Source organism: Sodiomyces alcalophilus (genome assembly GCF_042370955.1).
Source record: "Sodiomyces alcalophilus JCM 7366 unplaced genomic scaffold ACRALscaffold_1, whole genome shotgun sequence".
NCBI lineage: Eukaryota > Fungi > Ascomycota > Sordariomycetes > Glomerellales > Plectosphaerellaceae > Sodiomyces > Sodiomyces alcalophilus.
Window position 1 is genome coordinate 7,129,217 of NW_027263532.1, and position 26,046 is coordinate 7,155,262.

At 39.5% G+C, this 26,046-nt stretch overlaps 1 protein-coding gene across 1 annotated transcript; it reads left to right on the forward strand.

Moving 5' to 3' along the window:
- Positions 1–7,137: 7,137 nt before the first annotated feature.
- Positions 7,138–9,389, forward strand: ACRALDRAFT_1066442 (uncharacterized protein; the record flags this gene model as incomplete). Its single annotated transcript, XM_071017349.1, is given in 8 exon segments — positions 7,138–7,159; positions 7,241–7,255; positions 7,269–7,270; positions 7,978–8,013; positions 8,182–8,313; positions 8,371–8,391; positions 8,826–9,015; positions 9,330–9,389. Coding segments are annotated over 8 exon segments (478 nt in total), but the record flags the coding sequence as incomplete, so codon positions are not given.
- Between the last annotated feature and the right edge of the window lie 16,657 nt (positions 9,390–26,046).

The window sequence follows — 26,046 nt, forward strand, 5'->3', positions numbered from 1 at the left end:
ATACTACTATATGGCCCCACCTTTCCCCGCTTTAGACCCACTTTTCACCCCTATATCCAACCCCTTAGGTAATCAGAACCAGAAATCGGGTAATTCCACTTCCCCCCTTCTAATACTAGCAAAAAGACTACTATTTTAAAGCTAGGAAGATAACCAGTAAGGATTTTATCCCCACGGTTAAGAAACTATAAGGCAGTGCCGATTTTTATTTCTAGAGGATATCTATACACGCTTATTTCGCCTATAAAGCGAAATTCCTAAACGATATAACTAAACCTCTATAGAATCCCTCTTAGAAGCAGAAGGAAGACTCGCTTAAGGCTACTAGTAAAATACTCTCCACCCTTTCTAAAGGACCCCTCACTTAGGCCTAAGGGCTAGATTTAGCCCACGAAGTCTAGGAAAAGCTAAAAAGCCTATACGAAAAGAAGGGCTTCTAAGCTGATTTTAATGCCCTAGGAACCTTTTTTATTAATTCCCCCTTAGACCATAAAACCCTCGAATCCTTCTTATATAAGATTTAAGAAAATATAATAGCTCTAGAAGGAAGGGAGATTTCCTTTCCTAATAAAGTAATTTATACGTGGATTCTTAACGCCCTCGATAAGGGATACGACTCTATCACTAACTAGATTAGTTAGTCCCTCCGTCACGATATCCAGAGTTATATACTAGATAGAATTGTTACTAAATTAATAAACGCCTCCCCGAAAATAAAGTGTTCTCTAGCAAACAATACTCTTCTTGTTAAAGGGTCTAAAAAACCGTGGAAAAAGACTAAGGGACTATTCTATAAGAACTATAAGAAACCCGGCCACGTCTCCTCTAACTACTATTTCCTCTACCCAGATAAGGCTCTAAAGGGCTGGGTTGTAAAGGAAAATACCAGAAAAAAGTAGCAGAATCGGGTCTCTAAGAGCACTAAGTCCTCCTTTTCCTCCTCTAGGGGCCGATCCAGGTCCCTAAATCCCTAGTATAAGAAAAGGGAGGACGCTATTATGGCTCTCTTAAAGAACTAACTGCTTTAGACGCTGGTAAAAAATAAGGATTCTATAAATATAATCCTTAAAAAGTAACCTAAAGAACCCGAAGAAGAAGAAGATAAATTGATTACGTTTAAAGACGTCCTCTAGAACCCGGAAGCCGAGGATATGATAGATATTAAAGAAGTCACTATAATAACCTAAAATCCCTAGAATGCTCTAAATACTAACCTAAATATAGGTAGGATAGTTAAAAAGATTTTCAGGAGTCAGGCAGAGAATAGGTTCAGTTTAGACTTAAATCTTTATATAAATAGCGGAGCTACCTCCTATATAATAATAAATAAATCTCTCTTCTTTATATATAAAATCACTACTAGGCTCGCTAGTTAGGGAAAAGCAAATATAATAAAGATAATAGGCGTAGGAAGCTATACTATAAAGTTTAGAGATACTAGAAAAACACTGTTTCTAAAAGAATACCTTTATATTCCTGAACTAGGAACTAATATAATAAGTCTCCTAAACCTTGATAGCAAAGTCAGAGGTTTATCAGGTAATAAATAGCTTATTCTTTTTAAAAACGAAATAGTAAAAGAGTCCCTTTATATATATATATAAGAGCTAGACTTTTTAAAGGACTCTACTAGGCTGCAGCTAGGCCAGTTATCCTAAAAAGTGGGAATAAAAGAAATAAATATAATAAAGGAAACCCCATAAAGAAATCAAGACCTCCAGAAACAAAGAGACAGAAATAATAAGAGAAGAACTGTAAAAATAAAGGAGACTATATAACTATGGTATAACAGAATAGGCTATATAAACCCTATTGCCTTAAACAACCTATATAATAATACCTCTCTTTTTAAGGACTTTAAAGTATCAGAATAAGAAATCATAGATATAAATAGCTACGATGCCTGCCGCCGTGATAAGGCTATTATACTAGCTAATAAAGATTTAGTTAATAAATACAAAGACTTCTCCTACCTAGAAAAGGTATATATAGACCTCTACGGCCTAATAGAACCAATAACTTATAATAAGAAGCGCTGGATCCTACTAATCATAGACCGTTCTACTCGGTTCCTCTGGGCTAAACTACTGCCTAATAAATCAGAAGCAACCGTCGTTCTAGCTATAAAAGACTGGAAAATACTAGTAGAAAATAATAACTATAATATAAAAATAAAAGAAGTAGATACTAATGGCGGAAAGGAGTTTATAAACGCCTCCTTTAAGCGTCTTTTTTAAGGCGTAAATCATAATATAAAACTATATACTTATAAGACTTAAGGCTTGGTTCAATAAGCTATTAGAACTATAATAGAAAAGGTCCGTAGCCTGTTTTTCCACTCAGGACTACTAAGATACCTCTAGGGAGACGCTGTATATTTAGCAGTATATATATAACAGGACCCTAAATTCAGCTATAGGCTTTAAGACTTCTTTCGAGATGGTTAAAAAGAAGAAATGCAATATAAACCATATTCGGGTCTAGGGCAATATAGCTTACTATAAAAATAACGACCCGAATTAAAAGAAACTAGATAGCAGAGCTATTCGCGGTGCCCTTATCGGCTTTAACGATTATTACTATAAGATATATAACCCAGTCTTAAGAAGGATCGGTTAGTTTAGAGACGTATATATATACTTGAAAATCTGCTTATACACTCTTCTTTAGACCTAAATACCAGTAATATCTCTCTCTAAGAAGAATAGGTTTCTAACCTAGAACCTTATTAGCTTCTAGAGAAAATTATATAATAACAGCAGGTCTTAAAACAACCTTTTAAGTCCATCTAAACTAAAGAAGAAAATAATAATAACCCATAAAATAAATCAAGGAATCTACGAGCAGGAACAGGCTACGATAACCCAGATAGACCTGAACACACAGGCCAGGCTAGTATATAAGTTAAAATACTTTCGAAACCGAAGTTAGCTTTTAAAGACTATATATCAGTTAATAATAAAAATAATAAGCGCTTATTATATTTAATAGAAGATACCACTCTTAGAAACCTATAGTTCTAAACAGGGCCTTACTACCTCTTAAATATAAACTCTTTATTAGAACCAGCTACCTATAAAAAGGCCATATAAAGCTTAGATAAATTATAATAGATAGACGCTATAGTAGCAGAAATAACAGAACTAGAAAAAAGAAAGACCTGGGACTTAGTAACTATAAAAGATACGCCCCTTAATAAAATAAAGGAAAAATACAACGTCCTAGGAGGACAATAGGTCTATAAAATAAAACTAAATAATAAAGGAGAACTAATAAAATATAAAGCAAGATAGGTTATATAAGGCTTTAACTAAGTACTCGGAGTCGATTACTTAGAAACCTTTTCTATAACCTATAGACCCGAAACATATAGACTTGCCTTCCTATTAGGCGTTTCCTTAGGCTAGAAATTCAGGCAGTTCGATATAATAAACGCTTTCGTATATACTAATATAGATACTCTGATATATACCGTGCCCCCATAGTGCACTGGTGGTGCCCTGGTACATAACCACGAGGCGGTTAGGTCGGTTCGAATCCGGCTAGGGGCGCGCGCAAAAAGTTTTTTGTTTTTGCGTTACCCGGCCCTGTTCTCGGGTGGCCCTTATCTGCCTTAGCAAGCACGATAAGGGTTAAACAGGGGGGGCCCGATAGCCCCACTCCGCCCGGCTCGCAGCTAGTCGATAATAGGCGCCGGCAGCTCTGCCGCTAAGGCCGACACGCCCTGTGTCGCTAAACTAGGGCAGGTAAGCCCTACCGTTAATAGGGCCGTAATAGATTAGTCGCCCGTTACGTATATAGAGATAATACCGCGCTCCGGAGCGCGTAAAAATATCCCGGCGGGACCTACACGAAACGTGAGAGCTACGAACCGTACGTTATACTATGTACGAGGCCGTTTATAGATAACGTAAAAAGCTTAAACGTTGGTCCAGGATACGTTAAATCCTAAAGATAGTGTTACTGGCTTAGGTGGAATTAAATTAATTACTAAGGGTCTATCTTAGTAATTAATAAATAAGAGGATAACGGGGACTAAGACGAAGGAATATGGAGCTTATGTATTAGTGGCTTCGTAATACGAACAGTGTTAAATACAGCGGCCGCATAGTATCTTCGCGGCGGCCGCGCACGTGGAACGAATTCATTACTACTATAAGGGGGAAGGGGTTTTTATCCGAAGAGGTTTTCCCCCCTTCTAAATCTAAGAGGGACTATTGCCTAGGAAGGCTAGCCTAGTATTAGCTAAGCGATAACAGAGTAAGAATAAATAAATAAATGATATATACCGTTTAACTAACAGGTTTTAAAAAACAAGAAGGAAATAGTATAACTATCTATAAGCTAAATAAAGCTTTATACGGCCTAAAACAGAGCCCTAGACTCTGGTCTAACTTCCTAGTTAAAATCTTAACTAAACTAGGTTATATAGTCTCCGAGTTTAGTAAAGGACTCTTTATATATTATAATAAAGGAGACCGAGCTATATTCCTCTGCCACGTAGATAATATCGTGGTTATAAGTCTTTTATATACTATAATACATCACTTTTATAAAGAGATATCTAAAGATATTTTACTAAAAAACTTCGGTAAAGTGTATACCTTTCTAAGCAACGAAATAAATATAAATACAACTAAAAAGACACTCTGTATAACCTAACTACCATATACGAATAAAATACTAGAAAGGTATAATAAACGAGCTCCTAAAAAGGTAGATACCCTATATATTCATAAACAGGTCCTAATACTAAACCCTGAATAGGCGTTAAAAGAAGACGTAAAGAAATATCAATAAGAAGTAGGAGCTTTACTATATCTAGCTCTTCACTCTAGGCCCGATATAACCTACGCTATTAATAAGTGTGCCTGATATATAAGTAATCCCTCGAAGGAATACTTTATAGCGTTAAATAGAGTTTAGGCCTATATAAATATATATCCTAATATAGGTCTTCTATATAACTATAAAAGAGATAACCTATATATATACCGTTACTTAGATACCAGCTTTTCAGATATTCTTAAGGATAGAACGTCTACCTTAGGATATATATACTACGCAGGAATAAATAATCCTATTAGCTAGACCTTATCGAAATAGAAAGTCGTTGCTTTATTAATAATAGAAGCCGAGTATATACATCTGACCGAGGCTATAAAAGAAGGAATCTATATATATAATTTATATACTAAACTTATAGATAAGCTTAATATAAAATTCAGTAATAATAAACCGAGGAGTCCTACTATTATTATAAACAGCGAGAGTGCTAAAAAGGTCGCTGAAAACCCGGAATTTCATAAAAGAGTAAAGCATATCGATAGACAGTTTCACTTCTGTAGATAATGACTACAGGAAAATAATATAAAGGTAGTGTATATAAACACTAAATATAATATATCCGATATAATGACTAGAGGGCTACTAACTGAGACTTATAATACACTCTGCGGCTATATGAACCTAGGTTATAAAGACGATACACTACCCGATTACAACCTACCACCTTATAAAGACATTAAAGAACTCAAATACTAGGTTTTTTACCTATAAACAGGTTTTCCTAGAATGAAATGTTTTTAAAAAAAGGGTTTTCAATTTTTTCCCTTACACTATAATAAAGATAGAGGTTTTCTCTTTTTTTTCTCCACGTTTTAAAAACTATAGACTGTGAAATAACCAGCTAAGCTGCACTTATTATATAGGAGTCAGCTTACGGGGGGGTATTAGTACTATACCCAGAAAATAAATATATCTATATACGGTATAGTACGATATACGAAACCTCCTGTAAGTCAGGGACTTCCTGAGTTCCCTAGAGACTCCCTGAGTCCTTTAGGGTCCTCCCGAGTCCCCTAGGGACCCCAGGAGGACCCACGGACCTTCAGGACCTTCGGGGGAACCCACGGACCTCCCGAGCTCTCCAGGAGCCCAGGGACCCTCGCCTATACTTGTAGAGTCCGGATACCAAATCAGCAGCTTGAATAAACCGTACAATATCCGAAGGAAAGGGTTATATATACTAGGCTGCCCGCCTCCCTCTTCCTTTCCTTTCTATCTCTCTGTATCTTACTTCTACAGTCTTCACAGTCTTCCACAATTCAAACTGCCTCTTTTCCTCTAGATCTTGCTCTTCCGTTCCATCTCTTCGTGACCGTTGTAAAGTATATTATTTAAGGGAAAGTTCAGGAAAACCTTTGATATCTAGGAAAACCCAATGGTAAAAAACCTAGTTATACCCCCTTATAAAGATTCAAAACACTAAGTATTAAAACCTAGTATTTTAATTCTTTGATATTATCATAAGGCGGTAAATTATAGTCAGGCAACGTATTGTCTTTAGAACCTAGGTTTATATAACCGTGAAGAGTATTATAAGTCTCTTTCTACTAAACCTTTAGTTATTATATTAGCTATATTAAATTTCGTATTAATATATACGATTTTATATTATTATTATATAGTTATTGCCTATAATGGTGATACTGCCTATCGATATGCTTTACCTGTTTATAGAACTCAGGGTTTTCGGCGAGCTTCTTTACACTCCCACTATCTATTAAGATCGTAGGAATCTCGAGAGTTTTTTTTTTTTTATTATTATTATTATTATTATTATTATTATTATTATTATTATTATTATTATTATTATTATTATTATTATTATTAGGATTGTCTATCCATTATATAAGAAATAATATTTCATATATAAGACCCACTAAAAGGTGGGACCATGATAAGAGCAATAAGGCTCCTAAGTACGATACTAAGTTTATATATACCTACAGATTATAGTCACGATAAGTAGATTCGTCTTTAATTCCATTAGTTCTATTAGTTCCATCAGTTCCATCAGTTCCATTAGTTCCATCAGTTCTATCAGCCCGAATACTTCATGCCGCGGACGCTACTATAGACTGACTGGCTAGAGGGCGGGCGATAATCGCGTATATAACTATGGTGTTCGGGCTGCCTACCTTAGGAACTAATAGAACTGATAGAACTGATGATTTGAATTGCGTTGGCGATTAAACCGATTAAACGAGTGTATAGTTTGTAAGGGCCTCGGCCTAGTTCGTAGGGGCCTCGAAAAAGTACCCACTTTAACTTTGTAAGGGCCTCGAACTTAAAATGCCAAGGAAAAGTGACCTAGGTATATGTCTAAGCAGCCGTATATAATGTATCCTTTCTATCCATATAGTATACGCGACGCATAGACTATGCCTATATGTAGTATATACTACGCTTAGTAAGTATTATTACGTAAGCAATTTCGTGGAGGCTATATACACGTAGAAGATATAGTGACCGCGTAAAAATTTTCTTCGAGTACTAACATAGTATATATATAGTATACGTATAACCTCGTAGTATATAATCGCGATCAAGATACCTACGGAGCAGGATTAGCCTTCGCCCGGATCTATACGATCCGGTTACTCTGATTCCGATATAACGGATCCTTTTCGCGATACTCCTACGCCTAATCGAGACCGGTTAGGCTCTAGGGCTATTAACCTAACCTATCTCGTAAATCAATAGGTTACTAGTAGCTAGAAGACCTTTTAGCGGGATGCCGTTAACCGTATAGGTATTAACCTAGAAGAGGGTGGTCGCGAGGCTTTTCCTGTGTCCGGTTTCCTGCGTATAGGACTATAGGTGAGTTATATATAGTAGGCACCTGCTATATATATACGGGGCGTATACTAATAACTATAGGCTAACCTCCCTACCACCTTTATTATTCTCTTAAGACGGGGGAGGAATATAGTTATAGCGACCGATTTCCTTAACTATTAAACGCCTCCGTTATATCCTATTACGAAGAATTCGGGTATACTATACTTTATTTTAGCGGGGTACGCTTTTAGGGTGGTTAACTACGATTAGGCCCTTAATATATATTAAGACCTGATTCAAACGGTATTTAGCGTATATACTATATTAGTATAACCTAAACTAATATCTTTTAGATTTAGTACTATACTCGGAGGGATCGTTCTGCGCGTAAGCTTTATCTCGAGATACTAAGTTGAGTGCACTATATACCCTGTATATACCCCGCCTAAGGGTAGTATAGGTTATTAATAGTAATAGTCCGAATTATCGTTATAACGCTACCTAGTATTTTAGCTATACTAATCGTGGTATAAAGCATTATAAGCATATTAATAGGCGTATACTAAGCGTATACCCAGAATAGAGTTATATCGACTATCGCGTCCTAGAATAGAGTCTACTAAATTCGAGGAATTAACCCTGGCGGTCCTATTCGCTTACCGAAGAACTAACCTATGTAACGGAGGCGTAAGTTAGGAATATATCTAAAGGGAATATAACTAACCGACTCTAGATTCTATTAAGCGATTAAGGCACGATTCTAGCGTAAGCAGTGTATATACCCTACTCGTGGATACTATGATAAAACGGTTACCTACGAGGATACCGAGCTTAAAGTGCACGAACCTTAACCTGGTATAAGTGCGTGTTATCGTATAAGCCCGGTATATACTAACTATATATAGGTATACTTTATAGGCTGTATATATTAGTTTAAGGAAAATAACTAGTATAGAATTAATTCTATTCGCCCTATATAAGATCGTATCGATTTTAAGTATTTTAGGACTCTTATTATTCGTGGTGGCGCTATTAGGCCTATTAAGGGCTATGGTTTTATTAGCCGTGTCGAGGTAACCCGACGGTTTTATAGTATATATATGCCGGGTATAGTCCTCGTATATACGGAGTATATAGTATTTATATTAATCGCTAATAAGTTAGGGTTTAACTATGTAACTAGGCCGGGGCTCGTCTAGTTATACCCCTATAAGGCGAAGATCGATATCTATATCCCGTTTAACCTTAAACGGTTCCCGTTTATTATATGCCTTGCCCGTGGCGAGCATACGCATACTCCTCCACCACCGAGCCAGGTTCCACAGAGGTTACGGCAGCAGTTACTCCTTAGTCTTAGCGAAATCCCCGATATATCCGCTTTAACAGCGAGTAAGTATACGTGTTTATATTAGGGGTATATATACTATATAACTAATATATATTTTAGAGCGTTTACTTTTAAATCCGGGACTAATTACCATATATCGACGATTTAGTATTTAGTTACTTACCGATATTCACTAGGCCTTTAGCTTATATAACCTGGTTTATAGCCTGATTCGTAAGGCTCGGTTATTACGGTATCCGGCGGGCTATAATCTTTAAGGTAGGTAATATACGGGGCATATGCCCCGTATATGCCCTATATATATATATATATATATGTATTTTTATATATATCGTATACTAATATTCGATATTAGGAGTAACGCGGGAGTTTGCTTACGAACAGGACTACCCTCCCGAAAAGCGCTGGATACGGGCTATTAAAGTGGAAAAGGATAGTATATTCTATATTATATACTTCGTATATACCCGGGTCCAGGAATTCCATAAAGCACGATGCCTCTAAATAAACCTATCCTTTAAGATAGTCTATAGGCGGAATAATAACTGCTATAGTATTAGCTACTAGAGTAACGAAGTCGGGCGTGAGTCTAGTCTATATGCCCTATATACCCCGCGTATACCAATAATCCTTTAGGTGTACGAACCCTTACCTATGTTTTTACTAATATCTCGAAGAGGAAAGGATATCAGCGTCTCTTTATACTTCTTTTTCGGTATATTAATAACGTGGTGGAGACTCCTATTCGATTTTAGTATAACGAACCTATAATCGAGAATTCGATTTAGGTAATTACCTTAGATATATTAGACGCGTAGTGTAAGGGTGATTATATATATATACGGGGTATACGCGCGGTATATACGGTGTATAGGCTAATATATTTATAGGCTTTAGTGATTACCTATATTCTATTAATACTAGCCGAATATACGACGAGTATCTTCTATACCTCCTAGCTTTCTATACTATCTATTTAAAACAGAATATTAGTAAAAGCACTAGGGATAATAACTATTAGCTTATAAAGCTTATCTTTAAGCTCTTTAAGGCCCTATCCTAGTTATAATATACTATACACCTATAGGCTATATGCGACCAGTGGCCGGACCTAAAGGCATAGGCTAAGTATAAGTCCAGGCCCTGGGTTACTACTGCGATCTGCCTAGGCCTAAGTAAGATCCCTGCTAACGTATAGCGTATCCTTCGCCGCGATATAAACCTAGCAGAGGTATCTTATACAAAGGATAATCAGAATATAGGCCGTAAGAAGACGCTTTTTACGGGTATCCTAGGGTAAGTATATATCCCGCGTATACGGAGTATATACCGGATATAGGCCAGGACTTTTACTAATATTATTTAGCGTTTAAGACCTTATTTTCGAAGAGCTAAAGCAGGATTATATAGAGCTCCGCTATAGTATATACGCGTTTTATAAGGATAATAGTAAGATAGCGCGTGCGGGCAGGGTGCTACGTAAATAAGAGACGACTCTACGGCGATAGGTAGTCGTGGCTAAGCGGAATTCCGGAAGTCCGTACGACCCACGAAATCTATATACGTCGTATATACCGGGTATAAGCCCGGGGGATACGATTAGTATTACGTTAGGTTCGGATACTAGTTATACCGACTACTCGAATAACGATAAAGATTACTCTGGCCTGGATCCGCCTAGTAGGCCCGGAATATCGGAAAACGACTTAAGCTTTAACTTACGACCACGCCCCTTACCCTCTTAGGGCACTATATTTCCCGAGCATATACGGGGTATACGTCCCACGGAAACCCCGGCTAATACTTAATATACCTCGCTAGGCGACCTATCTATAGGTAATACTAGGCGATACTAGCTAAGTCCGCCGGCGGGGGCTATACTAAGAGCTAAACGCCGCCGTAGTTCTTCTATCGCGTCCCCCTCCGTAAGGGCAGCGAGAATACGGTAATAGGTATATACGGCGCGTATAGAACGCATACGCGCAGTATATACGGAGCAGAGGTATAAGTTAGAGATTCGCGTACAGGAACTATAGCATCAAAGGACGGTATAGGAGTTAGAAAGGCAGATTAAGTAGCTTAAGAGATAACTAGGGCAGGGATAGTGGGTCGTTTAGTTATTTCTTATATATACCCCGTATATACGGGCCATAGTATAGTTAACTAGTTATTATCCATAACCACGTCCTATTTATTATCCTCTTTATCGTTCTTATCTTCCTTATTATCAGCTAAGACGTCTACTAGGATAATAGCCGGCGACTTAGGCTTATTACCTAGGATATATTAATACACTATTATATATATATATAGTATATGCTACAGGGCAGGGGAATATATAAGCCGATCGATATAGGCCCTGCGTGGCCCTACTAGCCCTAGCCGCACCCCCCTTCGACACACCCTTAGTAGCCCCTTAGTTAGTTAGTATTACTTATACGGGGTATATACTAAGGATAGGGAATATGCTTACTATCCTTACCCTTTTTAGAGGGTATTAGCTGATTTTATAATCGTCTATATCGATAATCTACGAGTTATTAGTATAAAGACGATATACGTGGTATATACATAACATATATAAACTAATATCTTACTATTCGCTTAGTCGTGGCAGAGGCGGGTATAACAGTTTAGAACTCATTAGCGTAGTCCACTTATATATACAGGGTATATATATAGTTTAACTATACTTTTCGTTAAATCGGATTTCTCCGGTAAGCTAAACGTCGTAGCTCTATTATCGGAGCCGAGACCTTTTAATAAGGTCTTTTAGTAGGCGGCTGCTTTAGACTAAGGCTCGGAACAGGCGGTGCTAGATTACCTTAAGCAGGGGATATAGGCGGATCGGATATATCCTGTATATACTTAGAGATATCGGAGAGCTCGGTAAGATCGGAATCCGTTATATTATAATCGGTGCATATATCCTGTATATACTACGTAGGTGGTTCGAGGATTAGGCTAGGTTCCGGGCGGATAGGGCTATCGCCCTGCCCAGGGGCGATAGCCTTAGAATCGTCCGACTTCGCTTTCTTATATAAGTTAATAGCAGGTAAGGAACACGGGGCATATACTAAATACATGCCCCGGCTTAAGGAGATAGGGGCATATACTAGGTATATACCCCTGTGTTAGGGGAGCGGTCCAGGGATATATACCTAGTATATAGCCCTATATTAGGGGAGAAGTCCAGGGGTATACACTAGTATATACCCCTGGTATAAGGGAATAGTGGTATAGTAGACACCACCGAGCAAAGGATATAGTATATACTACGCATATGCTTAATAAAAGAAAAAAAGCACTTATATCTTAATAGAACTATAACCTATACTAGTAATAAAACTCGGTATTATTAGCACTAAAAAGATTAGTATATACCCTGCTTATAGTATATAGACGTAACTCACGCAAAATACTCTATCTCGTCGGCGAATTTAGTAATTAGTCCTTTTTTAGGACCACGGCTATAAGTAAGTGTTAGCATATACACTGCATATATAATCTAAGTGACTAACCCAGGCTCGTGCCGATACTCGGCATCTCTCCACCCCCCGGACCGAACCTATAGTTTAATAGCACTAGATATATATTAGCTAATATCGCAGATACAGGGCATATACAATACTCACTTAATTCCAGCAACTAACTCGGCCTCTAAGACATTGGTTTGATTCGTGGCCTTAAGGGCCCCGGATATATATTACGGATATAACGGCGTAGCTACTAATATAAGCTATATACATAGCATATACAGGGAGAGGAAGATAGACTCACGCTAGGCTAATCCTTAAACACTTTGCTATATATCATAATATTCCTATCGATAATAATATCGTAGCTATCTAGTTAGTATAGGCATATACACGATATATGCTAAGGGAATCACTTATATTAAGGTATTCGTCTTGGATATAGTAACCATAGGATTAGGCGCTAACTAGAAGTAGCAGGATTAGCATATACCTAGTATATCCTAGGGTATATAGTAGAATACCTTAACTATCGATATCCTGCTATAGGATATTAGGATAAGCTAAAACGCGTATATATACATATATAACGTATATACGACGCCTATACTAGAACTTATATCCTTTAGTAATGCCCTATAGTTAACTAGGGACCTAATCGAAATTATTATTTAGAATTAGTCCTAGGCTTATTAGTATACATATAGTATATACTACGTATATACTTACTATAATAATAACCCTATCCTAGCGATAGGTTCTTAGCGTTAGTGACGCCATTACCGGTATAACTCTCCGCCTTTAGAGCTATATATGCCTACCCGTATATGCTTAGCGTATATATATTTTATTATAACCTGCCCTAACTTACCGCGATCACTTATCTAAATAGTTAGTACTAATATAGAATCAGGATATACGTCGTATATACTACACGGAACGTACTTACTATAAAATAATAGAAAACGTCTAGCCACCGGTTAGATTAGAACGATAAGCTTAAGCAGAGTATATGCCCGTAAAATCAGAATAGCTAGGGTAGCTTAGCTTACCTCGAAAATAGAGTAGTGGTGGAAAAGGGGAATTTTTTTTACTTATAGCGCTAGGGTGGAATCTAATTACCTACCTAGGGTATAAGTTATAATACGATCCACCCTATTCTATAATAGCTAATAATATCGAATTATCTAGTAGCTAATAGAAATAGATTATTATTATACCGTAACTACTACGCTTCTTACTATATCGAAACACTATATATAATAAGAGCCTGGTCCGTGTAACGCATATACTAAGCATATGCCGTTCGAGGCCCCTGCAAACTCGCCCGAGGCCCCTGCAAACTGGTTCCTCGATTGAACCGATTGATTAAGGGCAGGCAGGAGCACATAGGAAGGAACGCCATATCATCATAGTACATCGAAGTAGAGTGTAGTTGTCAGGACACTAATATCGTACGAAGTGTGACTTATGTTCATTACAGACTATGAAAGTGTACCAGTCCACGATGTTAAATATATAGGCAAAAGAGGGGAAATAACACTGTGATACATCTAATAGAAGTACCGCCGTATTCGGAGTAGTGTGTGACGTGGCTCTGCGAATATACCTAATAGGATATCGGGGTATTTAGGCATAAATGCCTGACACACCCCCCTAGAGCCGTAGGATTAATCCTGACGGTTCTAATCGAATTAAAGCTTAAAATCCAGGGTATTTAAGCCTAGATATTAATCCAAAGGTTAACGGCTTATTAAATAGCTTGTGCCTTGTTATGATCCTAAAATAGTAGTTAAATTAACCCTAAAAATAACGTGATAATTATTATATAATTATAGTTAATCTAATAATCGCGTTAATCGCGACGATCGTAATCCAATCCAAGCCACCGTTAAGGCGGTGGTAGTTAATCTAACCGCTATTAAGGCGGTGGTAATCGATCCGCTTAAACCAAGCCGGCAGGGCTCTTTTCTATCCTAAGTATCTTAACGAACATAGCGTGCTTTTACGGCGGTAACGCCTTCGTTATCCTATAGCTAACTATCTTATTAGTGGCGATCTAATTAATCTTAATCGCGCCTCGTTAAACGATCTGCCGGATCTATAGAGCCTATATATTAAGATGCTTTAACTTCGAGGTGACCTATGGCCGAGGGCTCTCTAATAGCTGACGGGTCTGATTATTATTATAATAGGTAGTGATGGGTTTAACCTTAAAGGTTAATGTTAGATCCTTTATTAAACGCAGCGTCGCGATATACTACCGGGCGGCGGCGCTTAGAGCTATAAGCTCTGCTTCGGTACTTAATATAATAACGCTTATTTACTTATTCGCCTTTTAGTCGATAGGACCTCTAAAAAGTATAGTTATATAACCCTAGGAGCTATACCGAGTCTTATAATCGTCTCTAAAGGCGGCGTCGCTTATATAAAAGAGGGCGTATTTAGCTAGGGTTTCTTCGGAATCCTATGGCCTAAAGGATAAGCAGAGGGACCTTATTAAGTCGAGGTACTTAAGACACCTATCTACGGCCTCGTGATACTAACCGGATAGATTAGTAGCGAATTCGGCTAGTCTAGAAGCAGTCTTTATAATATCCGGCCTTATTTAATAGGCGGCGTAGTTAATCGATCTAACCTTTTATAGATATAGGTGGATAGAGTCTTCTAACGCCTGCTATTATTAACCGTTCGGTTCCAACGTATCAGGAAAGGCGAGCGGCGTGGTAACCCATCTACTAGTTATGATATTCAACGCCTTTATCTTTTCGTTGATATAGTTATTAAGTGATAACCATAGCTTTCGATGTTAACGATCCCTTATAACCCTGATACTAAGGAACTACTTAATAGGACCTAAATCCCGGACCTAGAACCGCTCCTGCAGCTACTTAATTAGGTCTTCGGTGGCGGTAACGTGCTCTTTACGATATAATGGAACTATATCGTTAATATAAAAGAATATAAGCAGCTTATCACTTCGGAAGACGTAATCGTCTTCCTTTAACTGCATAAGCCTATACTTACCTAAAATAGAAGAGAGCTCCTGATACTATAGCTTAGGGGAACGACGCAGGCTATACAGGGCCCGGCGTAGCCGGTTAATCCCACGGTTCGAGGGGCGTAGGAGGCTTAAAAACGGTTCTAATCCGGCCTTATTAATAACGTTAGCGGTAAAGGCGGCCTGTAAGATGTTCTATCCCGGCGGGTCTCTGACGTAGACCTCTTCGTTAAGGCGGGCGTTCGTGAACGTATTCACGGTATTAAGTTAGCGGGTCTCCAGATCGAAATAGGCAGTAATAGCTATAAGCGTTTTAAAGGTCCTGCCGGCCAGGGTGGAGGCGTAGGCGTTAAGGTGATTTTAAGGCTATTAATCGCTATAAACGCAGAGGCGTGCCTTGAATTTAGTAACGTAGCCTGATGGATTAACCTTATATTTAAATACCTATATTAGATCTAAAGGGCGGCTTAGAAGGGCAGAAGTCGATGGCTTAATAGCTTTAAACGTGCCTATCTTAATAAGAGCCTGAACCTCTTTAGAGGCGGCTATAACCTACTATGTTCGGTATAGTGACCGTATTATCTAGCTCTAATTAGACGGCTCTTCGGGTATATCACGGCGTAATGGCGGCTTCTTTGGTATATCAAAGCGGTTAAGATAAAGGAAGGTAGAGTCGGCGTATCGTTACGGTAGCCGGCGGTTACGTTACGGCCAAGAGGAGGCTGCCGGCGTGGCAGCCGGCGCTAAAGGCTCTAAAGATAGGGCACCCGCCGTGGATAAGGATAGACGGGTATCCGGCACTAGATAGTCCGATGATAGAGGCCTGGCCGGCGTTAAAGAGGTAGCCGGCGTTAAAGAGGTAGCCGGCGGTGGCAGCTATTAAGTAGCTGCCTTAGGAGTGGTAGAAGGGCTTGGGGCTGCCGTTACGGTAGCCTTGGCAGTAGCCGTTATCTTATCCTTTAGAACTAACTGATTAGGGGATAGTAAACCTATGGCCGTGGTGGTGCCGGTGGCGGCGGCGCCGGCGATAGGCGTAATAGTATCGTTAAAGTCGTCGGAGTCGGAAGAATCTTTATCCGAGTTATTATCGTTATTAGAGTTATCGTTAGAGGCAGCGGCGGTTACTGCTAACGTTATAGGAGCTAGAGGCGGTAATTAGCTTATAGCTATAGTAGTAGTAGTATCTAGAATAGCTGCTGTAGGCGTTAATTAACGTGAAGCTAGAGGCGTTGTTATAGGAGGGGAAAAAGAAGAAGGAGAGGGCGTTGTTTTAGAGGCTATAGAAGAGGTTATTATAGGAGAGGTTTTAGAGGTAATTATAGGAGTAATTATGGCCGGCGTTATGGTAGAGCCCTAGGCCGTGGCTGCTATAATGGAAGGAGTAACCCGGGTAGCTATTATAGCTGCCGTTTTAGGCGGCTACGATCGCTATAATGACTTATCCACCCCCCTAGAATTAGGCGAGGGAGTCGAATTTTCTATTACTTTAACAGCTACTGCTTTAACCTCTTCTTATTCAACCTATTCAACTGCTTTAACTGCTTTAACAGCTGCTCCAGCTCTCTTAATTGCTTTAAGCTATTCCGGCCTTCTAATATCTTAGAACGACTCTAGCATCGTATTCTACTGTATTACCATAAACTGATCGTATACCGGTATCACTCCAACGGTTTCCAGGGCATCCTTTCCGGTAATCTTCAGGCAGATTAAGCTCTTCGAAAAGCTCTATCGCCATAGGTAGGTCCACGTCACGATCCTTATACAGGATCTTTTCGTTAAAGCTAACATCTCTTATACGCAGGACCCTCCCGAGCTTTAGTACCTAAATCTAATAAATATTAGTGCTCTCGTAGCCGATTAGATAACCGATATAAGCCCTCTCCGCGAGCTTCTCGTTCTTCCGGCGTCCACGTTAATAGTTAGCAGTTAATAGATAGGCACGGCAACCATACCTCTTTAGGTAACCGATTAAAGGGGTGCTTATAATACGCTTTATACCTATCTTATTAACCTACTTATCTATATAACCCTTCGGCGACTTTTACCCGAGGTCACGGCGTGGAATTAGTTTATATAGGTATATCGCGGCGGCGATAATCTCCGGCTATATATCCTACTAGAAGCCGGAGGCGATAGCGAGGGCCCGGGCGATAGCGTATATAATAGCTCCGTGCCGCTCGGCTCCGGCGTTCTAAGCGGCCGTATTACGTAAAGACCTCTCGATCAGGATCCCTCTAATATACGCCTAGTTATTAAGGTTACTCTAAAAAGCTCGTTCATTATCTAGGCGTATTACTATAATAGGGCAGTAATACTACTATACCGTTCGTAGCTTAAAGGACGTTACTGATGGAAAAGCTAACTTAAGGTCCTTTAGGAAGTCCCCCACGATAAAGTGCGTATAAGGGCAGTAGTATAGTATTAGCTTTATAAGGCTATTAAAGGACTCGTCGTTAGAGAAGATAGCGATATCTACACGCTGCCAAGGGCGTGTGGGCCGGTGGTTAGGAGTACGCCGTGATATTAGTCTCCGGGCCTTACTACCGGAGCAGCTCTCGCACTCTATTATAAGGGGAAAATCCCCTCTAGAGACTATACCGCCTATATAGGCGGTTATGATATATTTAAGGGCGTCGGCGCTTATATGGCCTAGCCGCTCGTGCTATAAATAAGCGTCGGCGACGCTTATAATCGGGGCTCTAAAGCTATTAAAAAAGCTCTGCTATTCCGTTAGTTAGAGGGTAAACTAACCTCCCACGTTCTTTAAAGGCAGGGTAACGGTCCTACCTTTTTCCTTAATTTCTAACGCCTATCTACTAGTAATAAGCGATCCTGTTAGAAGTAGGCGGAGGGCTAATATAAGGGTTATAAGATATCCCTTAATATACGCTATATCCTTTAAAATTAGCGTATACGGCTAACGATCCCGATCTTTAACTTATAGCCTTATTATGCCGAATCCGGTAACCGGATCCGACTCTCCTTTACCGGTATCGAATATCACGAGGTTTTCCGCGGGCCGGTAGTCTTCTAGAAGGTGGCGCCTATTAGTGATATGCCTTACAGTGCCGGAATCGACTAATAGCTCGTTTTTAAAGGCTCTAGCTATTATTAACAAAAAGCTATATATACCGTATGATCCGGTTCTATTGTCCGAATCCGAGTCCGAAGAACCGGCGCCCCCGGTAGCCACGAAATTAGATAAATCCTTAGAAGGGTCTTTTAAGGGTGACTTCTATTAACCCTTATTTCCCTTACTTTTAGCGTCCTTTTTAAGGTTACTCTGGAACCTCTTTCGGCGATCTTTATCCTAACTAGCGATAATCCGGTTATAGCGTTCTTCCGTCTCCTTAGATAACTTAAAGGTCTTCCCTCTTCGGGCCAGGTTAATATTCGGGCAGGTCTAAATTAGCTTCTAGTAGCTTCGGGTCTTCCGGGCTAGACGGTAATTATAGATAAATTCCCTCTTAGTACCCTAACCCTATTAACGATCCTTTTAGCGATCTGGTTACTAACCTTCTTTATCTTTTCCTAGGAATATAGCTATATAGAACGATAACGATCCCGGCTTCCGATCTAAACGCAGAGGGTGCCTATAACGTAACCAGGTAGTATATTCGTTAATAACGCTCTCGATATCCGGTAAAGCGTCCTTATCTTCCTCCGTTAATATTATAGAAAACCGGGCTTCCGACCACTCTAGGGAAATCGATCCGATCGCGTTAAAAAATCCGTTAAGCTAGTCTATCTTCGAATCGATTACGCGAACCTAATACGTCTTTACCTTTTTATATAACTTATAGAAGTTATTAAGCCAGCGTTAGTAAGGTATCTTCCTAATAGATTATATATAATCGTCCTAACAGCGCTTAATAAGTGACCTTTAGGTAGCGTTAGTGGGTTTAAGACGTGGCTTCAGGATTCGCAGGATATCCTTTAGGTCGTCTTTACCGGCGAAAGACTCCGTAAGGCTCCGGTCTATAGTGGTAGTGATATAATCCAGAACGGCCTTTATCGCGGCCTTTTCCTGCTTATATTCGTTATAGGAGAAGAGCTATAGCTTATACTTTTAATCCTAATTTTTGTCTTTACTTACGGCAGGAGGGTTAACCTTTTAGAGGTATTTTAGACGTTTCGTATCGTTAAGATCCGGATCCACGAGCTTTATAACCTTATTAGATAAAGCGATTTCTATTACACGCAGATACTACTAGTGCTAGTCCTTAGAGGAGGTTAGTATAACTAAGGTTATTATATCGGCGTGGACGAGAAGGAGAAGGAAAAAGGAGGAGGACGCGGTTAAAGGGGTTAGTGATAATAGGCAGGCGGATAGGCTGGTGGACGACTCTATCCGTAACAGAGCAGGGGCTTAAACAGAGGCTCTAGGTAATTAAGGGCTTTAAAAAGGAGACTGGATATTCCGACTATACCACTTAGATATTCCGACTGTAGTTCTGACATAGACCCACCTTTTTCCTCTTTCGGAATACCACACATACCTACAAATACTAAGTACGATCGTCAATCGTTTAATCGCCCGAACAGAACAGTCTTTTGAGTTGGATTAATTTAATGTTCGAGTTATTCCGACTGTACCACTTGGTTATTCCGACTGTAGTTCAGACATAGACCCTTCGCAACCACGGTCGCAAACCACTTCAACGTCTTTTTATTAATTTAATCGCTCGGACTTAATTAACGGATAGCTTATTCGTTCGATCAAGCTAGTAGCAGTAGTAGCAGTAACTCCTTTGTCTTCCTCTTTGTCTTCCACGTCCACACCCACGCCCACGCGACCGCGGCTATCTTGTTCGTACTTTATATAACGAGGTAACGGAACGCGCTGCCTGTATCTATAGATTAACGACGTAGATTAACGACGTAGATTAACGACGTAGATTAATAACGTAGATTAACTATATAGATTAACGATATAGATTAACGATATAGATTAATAAGGAAGATATCGGAAGATTAGTAGGAAGATTAGGGTCTAGGTCTAAACTATAGTCGGAATAACCAAGTGGTATAGTCGGAATAACTCGAACCTGAATTTAATCCCTCGGGTTAATTAAAGGCAGTGGCTATAATGATTCGGATGATATTGATTAAGACCGATGGTTCTATTTTATAGCTGTTTGCCACCAATTAAGGCCTCTCTACAGAATCCAGTTCCTTATACTTTCCGATTTATGTATCTAACCTAATACTGCTGCTGCTACTGCTGCTGCTGCTATTATTATTATTGTTGTTCTTGTTGTTGTTACGAGCCTTGTGCTACCTCCTCCTGCCGAGCCACCGCCCGTTAGCAGCTCTTTAAGCTCCTATTCGGTGGGCTTATAGGCGCGAGTCCTTCCTTTACGTGATCGTGAAGCGCTATCGCGTTATTGATTAACGTTATTAATTAACGTTGTTGATTGACGTTATTAATTGACGTTATTGATTGACGTTGTTGATTGACGATATCTTGATGGTTGAATTGATGGGTTGAATTTAATGTGGTAGATTACTTTGTGCGTGGTCCAGAAAATAAATTTGATTGGTTAGAGAGGTGGGCCCACAGGAACTATAGTCGGAATGTCTAAGTGGTATAGTCGGAATATCCAGTCTCTTAAAAAGAGGGCTTTAAAAGAGAGAGGCGTAGAGCCTAGAACGATTGGATCAACCGGAATAAAGGCGTATCACTAGAGCGCCGGGCTTATAACTATCAGGATACTAATATTGTACGAAGTCTGACTTATGTGTATTGCAGACTATGAAAGAGTACCAGTCCACGATGTCAAATATATAGGCAAAAGAGGGGAAACGATACTATGATATATCTAATAGAAGTACCGCCGTATTCGGAGCAGTGTGTGACGTGGCTCTGCGAATATACCCAACAGGATATCGGGGCATTTAGGCATAAATGCCTAATAGTAGTACTTTAACAGCTTATCGCTCTTATCATGGCCCCGCTAATAAGTGGGTCCTATATGTGAAATATCATTTCTTATATAATAAATAGACAATCCTATAAATAATAGTAACCCGGACACCGCCCTTTAAGAGGAATATAAGAAGAGGTGGAGGGATATAGGGTTAATAAGGAACCCGAGCTACGCCGCGGCGGTACCGGACTAGACCCCCTAAAAAAAGGACCTTTAAAGATATAAAGGCCTCTTAAAGCCGTAAAGCTCCGTCCTTACCTAGATCCGCTCCGAGAAACTAAGCCTTAGGGCCTTCCTTTTTAAAGTAAGGGTTCCCGGCTTCGCTACCGCCTAGTACCCCTATAGAGGTAGAGGGGCGGAGATAGCTAAATATATTATCCTATAATACTAAAACACTACCCCGGAGGCGCGGAAGGACCTTTACGGCACTATAAGGAGGCCGATCTTAACTCAGGGAGACCTCTTCGACTCCCTAAACCACCCTAAAAAGGTAAAAGTAATTATAAAATAATTCATATATCTTAGCCGCCTAAATAACTTCCGTCTTAGCTTAGAAATAATAAGAAACTATATATTAAAGACCCTATAACGGGACCGCCCCGGTATAGAATACACGGAATAAAGATAGCACCTAACCTAGACTTTTGTATTTACGTTAGGGCCCTATAAGCCGGGGCCCCGGCGGCACCGAAAAGGCGTATTATAACGGTATCTACCCTCTACTTAGCCTTAGTCTCGCCGCCCTCCTCCCTATTCTTACTTTTAAAGGCATTATCGCTAGTAGCATTATACTTATATCCCTATCCTATTATATTAGCACTATTACGCCGCTAAAAGACCGCTAAAGGACTTATAGCTATCTTTAATAGGATAGCGATTATTCTCTTTACCTTATTTAGTCAACGCTCTAAACCAGCTAATATAGCGTTATTATTGTAGCGGTGGCCGGCGGGGTAAGTATACCTAGCGGCGCGCTTAAAGGATACCACCGCCGCTATAAGCCGACCTCGGGCCTGCCTAAAGTTAGCGCGGTATAGTTTCGGCACCCCTAGGGATATAACTTATAACCGCTCTATCTCTACCCTTATTGATAGCCGCCACATACTCCTAGTAATATTTAAGGACTCGCTGCTATTATTTTAAGGCTATAGCCGGAACCTATATTAATTATTAGAACCCTATTACTACCACCCTAGCACCACTAAGACACTACTATAAGACCGACTTATATCCTTATAAGTTCGACGACTATTAGTATACTAATAGTATACTGCTCCCTTTCTAATAGTATTAGCATATACTGCTATATTCTCGGGCTTTTCGCCCCCGAGGCGCTTAGTGTATCTAAGATATCTATTTAGAGTTAGAAATAGCCGCTTATCGGTATTACTTCGGCACCCTAAGGGCGCCCCCAGGAACACCCACGGCAGGACTTATATAGCACCGGCCTTATAGCGACACGTATTATTCTTTTTCTTAGGTTATTCTTTCTTAGGAGGTATCTTAAAAGCAGTTAGCACCGAACCCGAGACCAATACACGCCCCTATATAGCACCCCTTTACTTATAATAACGGATTTAAGTTAATTAATCTAGCTATTACTATATAACTAACTATAATCTATCTTATTAGCCCGCCCTAAGACCACCGGCTTCCCGCCAACGCTAACACTTATAAATAGACTCTATTAAAAAAACAGAAGACCCTATCTATTTATAAGACATCGAACGCCTATTATTAGTAACTATGGTATAGAGCCGGGAATAGAGATAGGAATAGAGGGGTTGGCAGCTCGAAGGAAAACCTACGATATCATAAAAAAAGGTTAAAGGAGGAAAAACAAGAAGAAGAGCGGAGGCCCTTAAAATTTTTAATTAACCTAACTATAGTTATAGAAGGCTACCGAATTCGGCAGGCATATATAACAAAGGCAGGAGCCCCTGCTAAATCCCCCGCCTAAAAGGAAGGTGTAAATAATACCGGCCACCCCGATATAGGGAGGATTCCCGGAAAGCGGGACCGCTACGGACCTTTTTCGGCCCCCTATATAGTATACCGTACCCTAGGCTAACCCGAAATCCCTAGCCTACTACTTTCCCATTAGCCACTAAACTAGAGGTATAATCCAGATGCGTATCGAGTCACCACCGGGACTATTAAGGCCCCGACGTGGCACCGATCCTAATAAGGAGAGTATAGGGGTTTTTCTACCCCCACGGGTTTTTCCCCCCTATAACCAGCTAAACAGGACTGTATAGCCTAAGCCGGGCTCCTAGATTAGTTAGGATAGCGGAGTAAGAGAATAATAAGAATAATAATAATAATAATAACTAAATAATAATTAAAAATAAATAATAATCTTACTTTATTAATATAAATAAAGGGGTAGGGCTAGGGGCGTGTATCGAGTCTAGGTTCGGTGCTAACTATTTCTTAAATACCTTCTAAGAAGACCTGGCCTAAGAAGAAGAGGAATACGCCCTAGTATAAGTCTAGCGCTCTGCGCGTATTACTATGGGTTTTCCTAGGGGTGTTCTAGGGGTACCGAGGTAGTAGCACTGTATAGCTGTTTCTGACTTTAAGTAGTTATCTTAGGTATAATAAACACCTTAGGGGCGAAAAGCCCGAAGATATAGAAGCCTGCGCAAATACTGCCGGAAAAGGTGCGGCGTGCTATTAGTATATTAATAGTCGTTAGACCTACGAAGATATATATTTATATTATAGTGCTGGCTTAGTAGCACCGAGGCGATAGTAACAGGGTTCTAATAATAGGAGCAGGTCCGGCTATAGCCCTAAAGCAGTAGTAGCGGGTCCTTAACTACTACCAGGAGTATATAAAGGCTATTAGTAGGGGGGATAGCGGGGTGGTTATAAGTTATAACCCTGGGGGTGCCGAAGCTATACTGCGCTAACTTTATATTTTATATAAATACGCCTCGAGATTGGGGAATTCTAAAGGCGAGAGGTTAAAGAAAGAAGTTAAGACGATGTAGTCGGCCTAGAATTCCTTTACTTTATATAAATCCATTAGTTTATCCTCTACCTTAGAATCTTCGTTTATTCCTTGAACATGGGTCAAGGGACCGTCTAAAAGAGCAGAGAGTATATCTCTAGCTGCCTTTAAAGACCCCTCCTTTTGTTTTATGGAAGGATTTACGAGAAGGGGCTTTATAACGCCGTCTAGATATTTTCCTTTACGAGCGAAATAAGCGTGTAGTCCTATAGTCTGGTTGTAAAAGTCTATGCTGCCCTGAAGCTTCCGGATAGGGATTCTTTTGATAGTCTCTTATTAAGCTATTTTTAAGTAGCAGAACGGTAATTTTAACTATTTATTTGGGTTGGAACTAACTAAGTCATTTAACAATTTGCTTTTATTATTTTTCTTCATTCCATTTTCTTTATTCCTTTTGTGTTATTCCTTTGTCTTTATTCCTTTTTCTTTATTCCTTTTTCTTTATTCCTTTTTCTTTATTCCTTTTTCTTTATTCCTTTTTCTTTATTCCTTTTTCTTTATTCCTTTTTCTTTATTCCTTTTTCTTTATTCCTTTTTCTTTATTACGTTATTAAGAAAGAATAGAAATAAAGAGTACTAAGCTAAAGGTGAGGTTCTGATTAGCCTAGCTTCGAAAAATGGGTCTAAACGGTAAAGTTATTTATAGATTTCGCGGTATAAAGAAAAGCGATACTTATATAAACCGAATAACAGGATTTCTATAATCGGACTTTTTGGTAAAGGCTTATATACCACGTTATTATATCCTGTTATTATAGGTAACGCGGTAGGTTAAGTGGCTTAATTAGTATAGCTATTATTTATAGATATATAATAGCTCTTATATTTAACCCACCTATTCGTTATTTTTGTTCTTTTTTAAAAAGTCCTTTATTAAATAAAGGAATAGTATATCCGATCGTGATAAAGAGTCTTATTCTAATTGTATAGTTCTTCCCGATTAGGAGTAAAGACCTTACTTAGCATAGCTCTTAGTAACCGTACTAGGAAAGTTAAATCTTAATTTAAAGTCCCACGACGGATGGGATTCGAGCTAACCGACGCGTAACTTAATCAAAAACGACGAAACTAATTAGAGAAGGAACCTAACTCCCCCCTCTACGTCGTGATAGCACTAAGTGGAAGCCGTAGCGCGGACGCGGGGGCGGATGCGATAGAAGGGGTGGTGGCGATTAGCCTACCTCCTAAAAATCCTTTAAACCGCCCCTACCGATAGCGACCACTACTCGACTCTTATCGCCTAAATTAGGGTAATCCCGTAAATAACCGAACCGAGACTAAAATAAAGGCTCCGCGGGCCTTTAAAAAAAAGATATAATAAGTTAAGGCGTTAATCTAAAGTCTACTAGCTAATAGGAGCACGATTAATTAGGTCGTGGAGCTAGTAGAAGAACTTATTAAGCTACGCTGCCTTAATAGCCAGAGCACCGTAACGGCCCCGATTATACACCTCCACGCTACTATACATAGTACGATTAGGGAGGAACTCCGAAAAGGAATAAAGCCGACCTAGGCCGTAATAGCTATAACGTAGCCCGCTATAGCCCCCCCTTAAGACCTAGCACCCCCCTAAGTAATCCTAGCTCGATACTATAAAGAACTAATTATTAAATATAGAGACTAACCGGACTAGGCACTCTAAGCCTAGT